At 39.0% G+C, this 12084-nt stretch overlaps 1 protein-coding gene across 2 annotated transcripts in view; it reads right to left on the bottom strand.

Annotated features, from left to right (window-relative positions):
• The window catches only part of LOC140487985 (sarcoplasmic/endoplasmic reticulum calcium ATPase 2), a 92312-nt gene that overhangs the window by 16356 nt on the left and 63872 nt on the right, over positions 1-12084 (bottom strand). For both annotated transcript variants that reach the window (XR_011962980.1, XM_072587492.1), the window contains exons 10-15: positions 10282-10384; positions 9353-9484; positions 9132-9257; positions 8518-8736; positions 3172-3507; positions 1295-1515 (exon numbers count right to left, since the gene is read on the bottom strand). Coding sequence is in view for 1 of the 2 variants with exons in the window: in XM_072587492.1 (XP_072443593.1) it covers positions 1295-1515; positions 3172-3507; positions 8518-8736; positions 9132-9257; positions 9353-9484; positions 10282-10384 (1137 nt within the window). In the remaining variant the exon portion in view is untranslated. The remainder of the gene's footprint in view (positions 1-1294; positions 1516-3171; positions 3508-8517; positions 8737-9131; positions 9258-9352; positions 9485-10281; positions 10385-12084) is intronic.

Genomic DNA, 12084 nt, shown 5'->3' with positions numbered 1-12084 from the left:
TGTTGTACTGAGGTTGGGTATTGCACTGGTTTTTTTCCCCATTCATTTGACAAAGTGCCACTGGCAGTGGATGAGGGCAATGCTGTGGATATTGTATATTTGGATTTGCAGAAATCTAGAAAATGTTTGAAACGGTGCTACGAGGCAGGTTGGTTAACAAATTAGAAATTTTGGGAAATGATGGGTTCTTGGCAGCATGGATTGAAAGCTGGTTAAAAAGATAGGAAACAGGGTAGGTACAGATGGGCATTTCTCAGATTGGAGACGAGTTGAAAGTGGTGTTCTCCAGAGATCAGTGTGGAGAGCCCTATTTTTGTTGATTTACCTAGACAGTTTGGGAGATAGCTGTTGAGGGCAAAATCTCCAAATTTGCAAAATGATATTAAGCTAGGGAGAACAGTAAATTGCAAGGATGATGCTAAGCGACTTCAGAGAGACACTCAAGTTGGCTAAAACATGGCAGATGAATTCCAATGCAGAGAAATGAGGGGCAATGCATTTTGGTAGAAGAAACATGGAAGCATAATATAGGCTCAAGTGGTACAACTGTGAAGGGAATACAAGAGCAGAGTGACCTGAGAGTTCAAGTGCATAGTTCTTTGAAGATGTCCAAGTGTGTTGAAACAGTTAAGCAGCCTTTAGGATCCTTGGATTTATAAATAGAGGTATAGAATATAAAAGCAAGGAAGTGATACCACACCTTTCTAAATCATTGGTCAGATCACATTTGGAATATTATATTCAAATCTGGGCACCTTCTTTGAGGAAGGAAACAAGTCCTGGAGAGAGTGCAAAAGGAGATTTACTAGAATGACAGCAGGACTGAGAGATTTTAGATACAAAGCAAGATTAGAGAAATTGGGTTTAATCTCTTGGAGCAGAGATGACCAAGAGGTGACCTTACTGAGGTGTTCAAATTATGAACAGTTTTGTCAGGGTAAAGAATATTCTGCTCCTGCTGGGTGGTACTTCAGTATTAATTTCAAGATAGTCAGAAGAGAGCCAAAATGTCAGATGAGGAAAAACATCTTTACTCAACATATTGCCTGAGAGAGAGTGGTGGAGACGGATTCCATATGTGTTTTAAAAAAAATATACAGCTGGATATACATTTGAAAGTGTGTTGAATTTAGAGGGCCACAGAGACAGAACTGGATTGTGGGATGAGCTGGGGATCTCTTTCAGGGGCCACTACAGTCATGAAGGGCTGGATGGCCTCCTTCTGTACTATAAAATTTTACAATTCTATGATCAATGACTCATCAGATCTGGGAACGAATGTATGCTTATTTACCAGACTACTTCGCCAACATTTGAAGAGATGAGGTAGCGAATAAATTGTTTCATGTTGTTGTAGATAGCACGGCCTTCCTCCACTGCTGCTACAATTGTGGAGAAGTTGTCATCAGCTAGTACCATTTCAGAGGCAGATTTTGCGACAGCTGTACCAGAGCCCATGGCAATTCCAATCTCTGCCTTCTTCAGAGCAGGAGCATCATTCACACCATCACCAGTCTAATGAGGAAAAGGAACAGGTGAATGCCACACTGGAATACGAAAAAAAAAATCAGGATTTTGTTATTTTTAAAATTAAAACATTCACCATAAAAACACAAGTATGAATAACTATTTAAAGGCAGTTTCGAATAGGGACTAAGAACATCAAATACCCAAAAAAAGGGCAAAATATCTGAGCAAACAAGGGACAGAAATATATAGCATATTACTGCTTTCATTTGTTTGGTTAGAGACTATTTTGTGACAGTTAAAAGTAATTTGAGTAAAGGATTCTGTACTGTGTAATAGATCTTAATTTTAAAGAAAATTTTAAACTTAGTTTCACAACGTTTTTAACTAGTACAAGTCAGCAGTCGACCAACTGCAAATGGATTCTTGTCCAGATGTTAATTTTAGTTTTAAATTCATGGGACATGGGTGTCATTGGAGAGGCCAGCATTTATTAGCAATTCCAAATTGCCCTCTATGTGATGGTCGGCTACTTCCTTGAACTGCTGCAGTCCTTGTGGCTGACAGGTGATCAATTAGTAGTTATTGTGTGTCTCAAAGGATAGATATTTCTTTAGTGCATATAATGAAGTAGAGTGACCAAAAGATAGATTTGCATTGACATAGCACTTTTCAGCCAATTCTGGAAATATGTCAATCAATTTGCTCACAATATAAACCCACAAATTGGCACATGATATGGCGAGATGAGACATTTTATCATTATTTATTAAAAGACACTGGGGATAATGGCCCTGCTCTTTTGTAATAGTGGTATGAAATCTTTTACATCCACCCAAAAGAGAAGGCAACACCTTCATTTTAACATCACACCCAGAACAGTGATACCTCTCAGTAATGCACTGAAGTGACAGCCTAGATTTTTGGCCTCAAGTCCTGGAGTAGGATCTGAACTGAAGATTTTGACTTGAGAGTTCTACCAACTGAGCCACTGACCTAGGTCACAATTATATATTAGTGAAGACTTCTAAAAATAATTGGAATTTGATACAGAAGGTAAAGAAGGTAACTTAAAACAAGTGCCACAGTATATAATGTTGGTAAGCAAACTAGTAATTTGATCAAGAAGGGGATAGAATTAAAAATAAATCTAGAATACCAACATTTAAAAAGGATTCAAACTGAATTAATGTAGGAACAACTTATTGCAGATGCTGGAATCTGTATGGAAAACAAAACAAATGCTGAAGATCACAGGTCAGACAGCATCCATGGAGAGAAAGCAAGCTCATGCTTGTGAATCTGAAGCAGCAATCACACCGTATACATTAAGCAAGTATACAACATACATTATCTTGATGAAAGGCTGCTTATGTGTTCAAAGGGACACAGTTTTCATGTAAATATCCAGCAAGGCATAATTAAGACTCGGAAGAACAGCTATTTGTTTGTATGGTAAAATGTCAAGAACTTGCAGTTTAATGTGAAAAACATCAGTTGCGAAAGGTCTAGGAAGCTAGTTTGTAATAAATCTTTTGCCTTTCAAAACAGCTCCCTTTAAGCAGCTTTCAATTTAGGCTAACATTAGCCAATTTCAGAAATAACTATGAGCCACAAAGTGGTTTATAAAAAGTACAAATCAAAATTACTCAAGACAAGAATAATTGGAGAAAAAAAAAAGACTTCAAAAACTAGTGTTCCTACCATAGCTGTGATTTCATCAAAAGCTTGCAAGAATTCCACAATCTTAGACTTGTGAGATGGTTCAACACGAGCAAAGCAGCGGGCAGTCAAACAAGCGTCACGTTGTTCTGCTGGGGGAAGTTCATCAAACTCACGGCCAGTAAAAGCTTTTTTAGTGACATCTTCCCGTTCTGAAAAGATACCAATACGACGGCAAATGGCTACAGCGGTGCCCTTGTTATCACCAGTGATCATGATTACACGAATACCAGCATGTTTGCACATCTTGATTGAAGCAGCTACCTCTGATCGTGGTGGATCAAGCATACCAACGCAGCCAACAAATGTCAGGCCAACCTGGAAAGATGACAGCATTGTCATTTCCCCAAAACATGCTGCTTTATTAACAGTCGCATGATGTTCAACAAAAAGCAGAATTTTTGTAAATATGCGTTAAATCTTACTGCCAGTACATTCTGATGTATAAGAATATGGTCTGAGGAGTCTGACCATTTGTGTCCACTAGCTGTTTCAATTGCAGTCATAAGTACTGGGAGCCCTGGATTAATTTTCCCTTGGCAGGTACAGGGCAATATTTACTTTCCCTACTTTGATAACTGTATTTACTAAGTTAACATAATACAGACAAAGTAAAAAAAAACTTTGAGATAGCCAAAATTTGGGTGAGTGGGGGACTGAGTAACTCTTAGATTACTTACAGTGTGGAAACAGGCCCTTCGGCCCAACAAGTCCACACTGCCCCGCCAAAGCGACACCCACCCATACCCCTACATCTACCCCTTACCTAACACTACGGGCAATTTAGCATGGCCAATTCACCTGATCTGCACATCTTTGGACTGTGGGAGGAAACCGGAGGAAACCCACGCAGACACGGGGAGAATGTGAAAACTCCACACAGTCAGTCGCCTGAGGCAGGAATTGAACCTAGGTCTCTGGCGCTGTCAGGCAGCAGTGCTAACCACTGTGCCACCGTGCCGCCCCTACTTGCAGAGTGATCACAAACATAACAGACCAAGTGTGCTTGTGTGTCGCAATCATTCTACAATTGATGCAGAGTAATCTCATTAAGTCAACTCCATCCATTTATTAGTGGCTAATGAGCCTATCAGACACAAGTTAAACATGTCAAATCAGTTTGCTTCACCTAGACTAATAATTTTTAAAATGGAAAAACAGCAAAGTTAATATATCACTCTGGAATAATTTTAGTTTGACTAACAGATACAATTTTCATGCAGTAAACAACGACATATCACTTGGCATTTTCCTCAAATACTTCTGACATCTTTGAAGTGAATTCAACTCAATACCACACTCAAACCAAGGGAAGAAAACATAACAAGTAGAGATCCTAGTTTTTCAATATGGACTACACTCTACACCAATAGGATAACACCCCATCAACCAAGATCCCATTTGGTCTAGAGGACAGGTGGGTTTGGTACACCCAAAGCGAGCAGTCATCCTGTAATCAAAGTAAACAAGGCCAGACAGTTTACCAGACCATGGCACTACTAACATTCCAATAATTGTGTAGATGTAGAGACTTCTTAAAAACTAACATCACAATGGCAAAGTGAAGCATGTTTGAGGGGGATGATGGTGGACATATGAAGAGTGCAAGTTGGGGTGAGTATATTCGACCACAAACTAGTTTGAAAAGGGTTCTTGCTTGTGTTATTGTAAAATAGATCAAACAATTCAGAATGTTTGAACTTATTGCTTGCTGTTTTCTGGAGCCAAATGAGAAGAATCCTAACCCCAGATGACGGGAGTTTAATGACCAATTCAATCAATCAACGGCAGCATCCTGAATTACAGATCTGTTAGCTTGAAAAGGCATACCCAGTTCCAATTATCTATCACCTGGCACATCACTATGAAGTCATCTGAATCTCAAAGCTATAAATTCAAAGTTTTTCCAAAGTATAGATGACTAATTTTAAAATAGTTTGTCACATACCACCTGGATATTCTAAACACCCAAATCCCAAGGACCTATCAACTGCAAAGTCAACTGTCCTCTTCAGACTAAATCAGACATCTAGAGTCCTTTCCTCCCACATCAATTCCCTTTTGCTACAAATCTATCAAAGTTTGGTTCTAAAACCCTCACAGGGGGACAAAGGATCCAAAAGACACAGGAACAGAAATTAGACCATTCAGCCCATAGAGTATGCTCTGCCATTCACTCATGGCTGATAAGTTTCAACCCAATTCTCCCACTTACTCTCTGTAACCCTTCATCTCCAAGAGCCTATTTATCTCAGTCTTGAATATACTTGATGACTTGGCCTCCTTGTGGCAAAGTAGTCCATAGATTCACCATTTCCTCCTTATTTCTGTTGCCTTCACTTCAAGGCTATGCCCTCAGGTCCTGGTCTCTCCTACCAATAGAATCATCTTCCCAACATCTACTCTTCCCAGGCCATTCAGTATTCTGTAGGTTTCAATTAGATCCCCCCTCATCCTTCGAACCTCCATTGAGCACAAACCCAGAGTCCTCAACCATACCCTCATGTCAAGCTTTTCATTCCTAGGACCATTCTCATGAACCTCCTCAGTACGTGCTCGATGGCCAGTACATCCTTCCTGAGATATGGGGCCCAAAACTGCGTACAATATTCTAAATCTGGTCTGACCAGACAGTTTTGGAGCCTCAAACGTATATCCTTGCTTTTATATTCAAGTCCTCTCAAAATAAATGCCATCATTGCAATTGCCTTCCTAACCACTGACTCAACCTGCAAGTTTACCTTGAGAGAATCCTGGACTAGAACTCCCAAGTCTCTTTGCACTTCAAACTTCTGAATTTTCTCCCCATTTAGAAAATAGTCCATGCTTCTAGTTTTCCTACCAAAGTGCATGATCTCAACTTCCTGGGAGGGTCCCAGAGGACTGGAAAATTATTAATGTGACGATCCTGTTTAAAAAGGGAGTAAGGCAAAAGACAGCAAGTTACAGACTGATTAGCTTAACCTCTGTCATAGGTAAGATCCTGGAATCCATTGTGAAAGATAAGATTTATTGTACTCCACATGCCACTTCTTTGCCCACTCTCCTAGCTTATCAAAATCTTTCTGCAGCCTCCCTGGCCTCTTCAATACTACCTTTCCCTCTACCTAACTTTGTATCATCTACAAACATCGCCAGAATGCCATTGGTTCCTTCATCTAGATCATTAATTGTATGAAATGAAAAGCTGTGGTCCCAACACAGCCATGTGGAACACCACTGGTCACTCACCCATCCCCACTCTGCTAGACAGCCAAGCTTCTATCCATGCTAGCAGCTTGCCTCTGATAGCATGGGCCCTTATGTTACTCAGTAGCCTCCTGTGTGGCACCTTGTCAAAGGCCTTCTTGAATTTCAGGTAAATAATATCCATTGGCTCTGCTTGGTATAACCTGCTCGATACTTCCCTTAAAGCACTCTAGCAGATTTGTTAGGCATGACCTCTCCTTGATGAAACCATGCTGACTTTGCCCTATTTTACCATACATTTCCAAGTATTCAGAAATCTTATCCTTCACAATGGATTCCAGATCTTACCCATAACAGAGGTTAGGCTAATCAGTCTGTAATTTTGTTTTTTGCCCTACTCCCTTTTTAAACAGTACCTTCACATTAGTAATTTTCCAGTCCTCTATAATGCTCCCTGACTCTAGTGATTCCTGAAAGATCACTATTAATGCCTCCACTATCTGTTCAACTATCTCCCTTATAATTCTGATGTAGTCCATCTGGTCCAGTTGATTTATCCACCTTTAGGCCATTCAGCTTTCCTAGCACCCTCTTCTTGGTAGTGGCCACCATACTTAGCTCTGCCCCTCACTCTCCAATTTTTGGGATATTACTATGTCTTCAATTACTTAGCCATTTCCTTGTTCCGCACTCTCTCTCTCTCTCTCCCTCCAGTGAGATTTTCCAGAGGCCCAGATGTCCACTTTTGCCCTTTATCTAAAAAAATTCTTACAGACTTGCTCTATATTACTGGCTAGTTTACCCTCTATTTAATCTTCTCCCTTTTTATATTTTTCTGTTGCCCTCTGTTGGTCTTTGTAAACTCCCCATTCCTCTGGTTTCCCACTGCTCTTCACCACATTATATGCTTTGTCTTTTGCTTTTATGCTATCCTTGACTTCCCTAGTCAGCCATGGTTGCCTCCGCCTCCCTGTACTATGCTTCTTTTTCCCTCAGGAGTGAATCTCTGCCATGTCTTCTGAATTATTCCTACCATTGTTATTCCACTTCTTTTCTGCTAGACTCCTCTCCCAGTCAAATTCTATCCAGCTCCTCACTCATACCTCTGTAGTTGCCTTTATTCAGTTATAATAGCCTAACCTCTGATTCCATCTTCTCCCTCTCAAATTAAAGAGTAAACTCAAACATATTGTGGTCACTGCCTCCTAAAGGTTTGATCCTTCTGTTGTGCAGCTGGGATATCTAATATAGAGGAGAATTGCGAGGATGTGTCTACTGCAAGCATCATGTTTCTACAAGGCACAAGTCAACAGTGTGATAGAACACTCCATTTGCTTGGGTGGTGCAGCTCCAACAAAAAAAAACTTAGGAAGCTTGACACCTTCCAGGACAAAGCAGGCCTCTTGGTTGGCACCACATCCACACCCTCCACCACCGATACTCCATAGTAGCAGTATACACGGCAGATATTCAAAAATCTTTAGGTAGCATCTTCCAAATCCATGCCCACTACCATCTCGAAGGACAAGCTACAGACATTTGGGAAAACCATTCCTTGCAAGCCACTCAACATTCTGACTTGGTAATATATCACCTGTTCCTTTAGATTTGCTGGGTCAAAATCTAGGAATTTCTTCCCTAACAGCATTGCACCGAAAGCACATTTACTGCAGTGGTTCACGGTGCAAGTTATTTAAAAGCAGCTGGAGATGGACAATAAATACTGGCCCAGCTTGTGATGTCCACATCCCATGCATGAATAATAAAATACTAGAACTGTACAAATCCATAACCACTGACAATAGACTCTCACTGGCTCGCCAACTGTTCCATTTAATTATCAAAGCTCAGTAGATTCTTTGACAAGATACAAATAGCACAATATCATTTACAAAAGATTGTATAATGCATTTGTAAATGAAGGTGTTGGAATTCTTTCAGGAAGGTTTGGAAGAGACAGTAATGAAAAGAATGGATGAGAGACTTTACTGTATGATGATAGCTCTCTCCTATGTTCAACTTGGATATGGTTAATTGTCATTTCATTAAACATAATGGACAATATTTACTTTTTAGCTGTAGTTACCAGTGCAAAGTTTACAGCCACACATTAAAGTCTTTTGTGATGCCAATACTAACTTCATAATTAATGAAATTTGATGACTCTTCCAAGTTCATGTCTTCTTTTCTGACTGGATTATCAAGAGTAGCCAGTGCCAAGCAACGAAGTGTGTCCTTCCCAGTACCCCATTCTTTGACAACAGACAAAATCTTCTCTTTGACCGACACCGATAGGGGCACTTTACTGGCTCCAATGCGAACATATGAGCATCTATCAATCACTCCCTCAGGGGCACCCTGTTGGGGGAAAAAAGCAGAACAATTACTGTATTCCCAGCACAACATAACCCCTTGGGTCCTATCATTCTCTGATACTTTGACAGCTTGCTCTCTGATAATGGACTTGCTTCTGCTAACCATTTCCGAGCACAGATTTGACGTGCTCAATACAACATTAACTTTGAACTGACAGAATTAAATGATTCTTGGTAGGTAATGGTCACAAGCCCAAAACAGACTCAGAAAAGTTTGCTCAAAACCATCACTGGGATGGTACAAGGCTTCAGCATGGCACTACTTGTAAATATGGTGGCCAATTTATCTGTCAAAGTACAAAACATTTACTGAATGTCAAACTACAAAATGAACAACAGTATCTGAGGGACATATAGCAAAATGTACTAATATTTTACCTTAACAAACATCTTGTTGCCAATAGATGAACGAGTGGGTTTGTTAGGGGAACAGTACACAGACATCGATTTCCTGTCTCTGGAGAACTCCAGAGTGAACTCTTTCTTCATTAGTTGTTTGATGACCTAGAGAAACAGAAAGTGTATTTTAAGCTAAATTTTCTATTAAACTTTTTACTGTCAGTAAAAGCAAACTGCTTACAAGTTTAAAAAAAACTTACAGTGCAGCAGGCATTGGCACGCTCAATCTTAGATAGATTCTTCACATCTGTATCAAACACATTCATTTTTTCAGCCAAGCAACAAAGGGCAGTCTCTGTTGCTTCTCCAACCTTCTCAAACACTCCTTTGGTCTGAAAATTATAGGCAAAATGAATTAGCATTGACAGTAAAACCACAGTAAATAATTTCTGACATTACTAAACATGACAACTAGAGTCCTCTTCCCATGGTTACAGTGATTTTGATTTGGGGAAAGAAATATTAGATTTTGAACTATAATGCAGAACAATTACTATTGTTGCAATCTGGCAGGGAAATGTTTTGAGAGATTTAGTGTTCAGTTTCAAATACCAGGGAGATACATTTCAATCTCACAATGAAATATTCAAGTATTGACTACAAAGAGGATTTTAAGTTTTGCCAGACTTTAAGGGTGGAAACCTTCATATTCCCCAACATCACCAGTATTTTATTCTTTATTTTAAAAGCATCCTATAGACAAAGATGATGAAATCTATAAATCATGACATAGACCAATCAAGTACCAATTACCCAATATGCTACCAGACTAATCAGGTAGGCATGACAATAACTTGAGATATAAACAAACAAACAAAGTTTGCTGCAACTTCAGGACAAAAAAAAATCCTCAACTTTCCTTCTCCCCTTAAAACAGAATCTGACCCAGTGTAGTATCCCCACATTAGATAATAGTTATCAACACTAATATGTCTTGTTGTGTCCATTACCATCACCACTGTCTTTCTTTGTACCATCTCATCCATAACCCATCTACTTCTTGCATACGGTCGCTCTCCCAATTCCATTTTACTCTTTATGAAACTTCAGTCTTTCAGTGCTGAAATGACCTCTACTCACATGTACAGTCATGGGAAGTTAAATGTGTAATTCAATGTTAGATTCATACCTCATTATAATCCAAAGAAGAATCATTGCAAAGTGCACAGATAGTTGCCAGTTCAACAAGGCCATCATAGTCAGAACATTTCACTACTTTGTTATCCAATTCTCTGCAAAATAAAAGTTAAATATAACTAGGATTTCCAGGTCAGACTATTCTACTGAATTAATGAACTGTATGCAGCCACAGCAGTGTTAGTGGCAACAGCCTCAAACCAGATTCAGGTTTTGCAAATTTGAATTTTTATTTTGGAAACCACCACATCCAAATTAAAAGCATTTGAGATTTGCAAACAATTATTCATCCTGGGGATCCTTTTACAGTTGCAACTCAATGCAGTGTGTAAGATCCAACTGATGTGCTCCATTGCTTAATTTCAACTCAAGACAGGAACTAAGTAACAGCATTGCCTGTACAGGCACTTACACTGCAGTGCTGCTGAAGTTTTCGAAGTCACACCCATTCCAGATAATGAAATGCAAAATATGCCCCAGTTATCCAAGATCACTTGGTGCAATATCAGACACTTTTGGCAACAATGTGACCGAGTTGCTGTGGTTTTGTTGCCCCATTAGCACCATTCTGACGCTATTTAAAGGCAAGGGTTTAAATACAGGCACACATTTACACAAATTTAAGTCAAGTCAAAAGTAAAAAAAACTGGCACTTTCATTTGAAAAATAAAATCATTAATATTTTTCAATGAAACTAGTATTTTTCCAAAGTCAGCATTATATTGATCACCATACTACTCTATGTATGACAGCATTTAAAAACTAAAACAAGCCATTAAAGCAATGCAGATTCCTGCTTAGCTGTTTCCCTCATTAATAACAAAAAAAGTGCTCTTGGTGTGCTTGGTAAAGAATTTTACTTGCATTGGTAACTAAAGTTCACGTGACCAGAATTATTTCATTCCAACTGTATTCTAAGAGAGCAGAGATTGAACATTGTGCTGATATTTATGTTTTCATTCCTGAAAATTAACTTTCACTGTATTTATTCAAAATTACAGAAACAGGAAATTCAGTTACGTAAGTTTTAAATAGCTAATTAATTTAGAAAGAACAAATACAATAGAGATAATAAAAACAAAGACATTGCTTCATGTAAAAGTGTGAATGACACTATAAAACATTGGTTAGGCCACAGACTGAATACTAAATGTGGCAACCAGAACTGCACAATTAGGAAGGACATGATAGCATCGGGAAGGGTGCAGAGGAGATTCATCAGGATGTTGCCTGGGATGAAAGTCCCAGTCACAAAGCAAGACTGGATAGGCTGGGTTTGTTTTCCCTGGAGCAGTGGAGACTGACAGGGAATTTGATCAAGGCAGACAAAAATATGAGAAGCATTGACAGTGTATATCATGAGAATTTATTTGCAACAGCAGATACGTCTCAGACCAAATGGCAAGTGTTTAATGTGGTTTAGGGGGATAGGGTGCAAGTAACTCATTGTTTTGCTTTGGGATTTCCGAACCATGCAAAATATATTAATGTAAGTTACTGCTTTTATATATTTCAACTTTTTTTGGGGTTGGGGTTTCATGTGACACCAACAGTGTGGAATTAACAGCACCTTCATTTCATGACCAGCTTCTTCTGCTTAGAAATTTCTAAATTATTACCTGACAAAAATCTTCTCACACAACCTTAGTACAAAGTTGTTGGTTTATTCTTGAACATTTCCCAATAAATAATCAAATAGGCCTGCAAAAATCTCAAACAAAGTTTTAAGGGACAAGGTTCTGGTGTAAAAAGGTTGGGAAGGTAGGCCTTGAGTAACAGCATCTTCTGCATAATA

This window comes from Chiloscyllium punctatum, chromosome 17 (genome assembly GCF_047496795.1).
Source record: "Chiloscyllium punctatum isolate Juve2018m chromosome 17, sChiPun1.3, whole genome shotgun sequence".
Lineage (NCBI taxonomy): Eukaryota > Metazoa > Chordata > Chondrichthyes > Orectolobiformes > Hemiscylliidae > Chiloscyllium > Chiloscyllium punctatum.
Note: the sequence above shows the minus strand (reverse complement) of the source record. Positions and strands in the feature narration are given on the sequence as shown.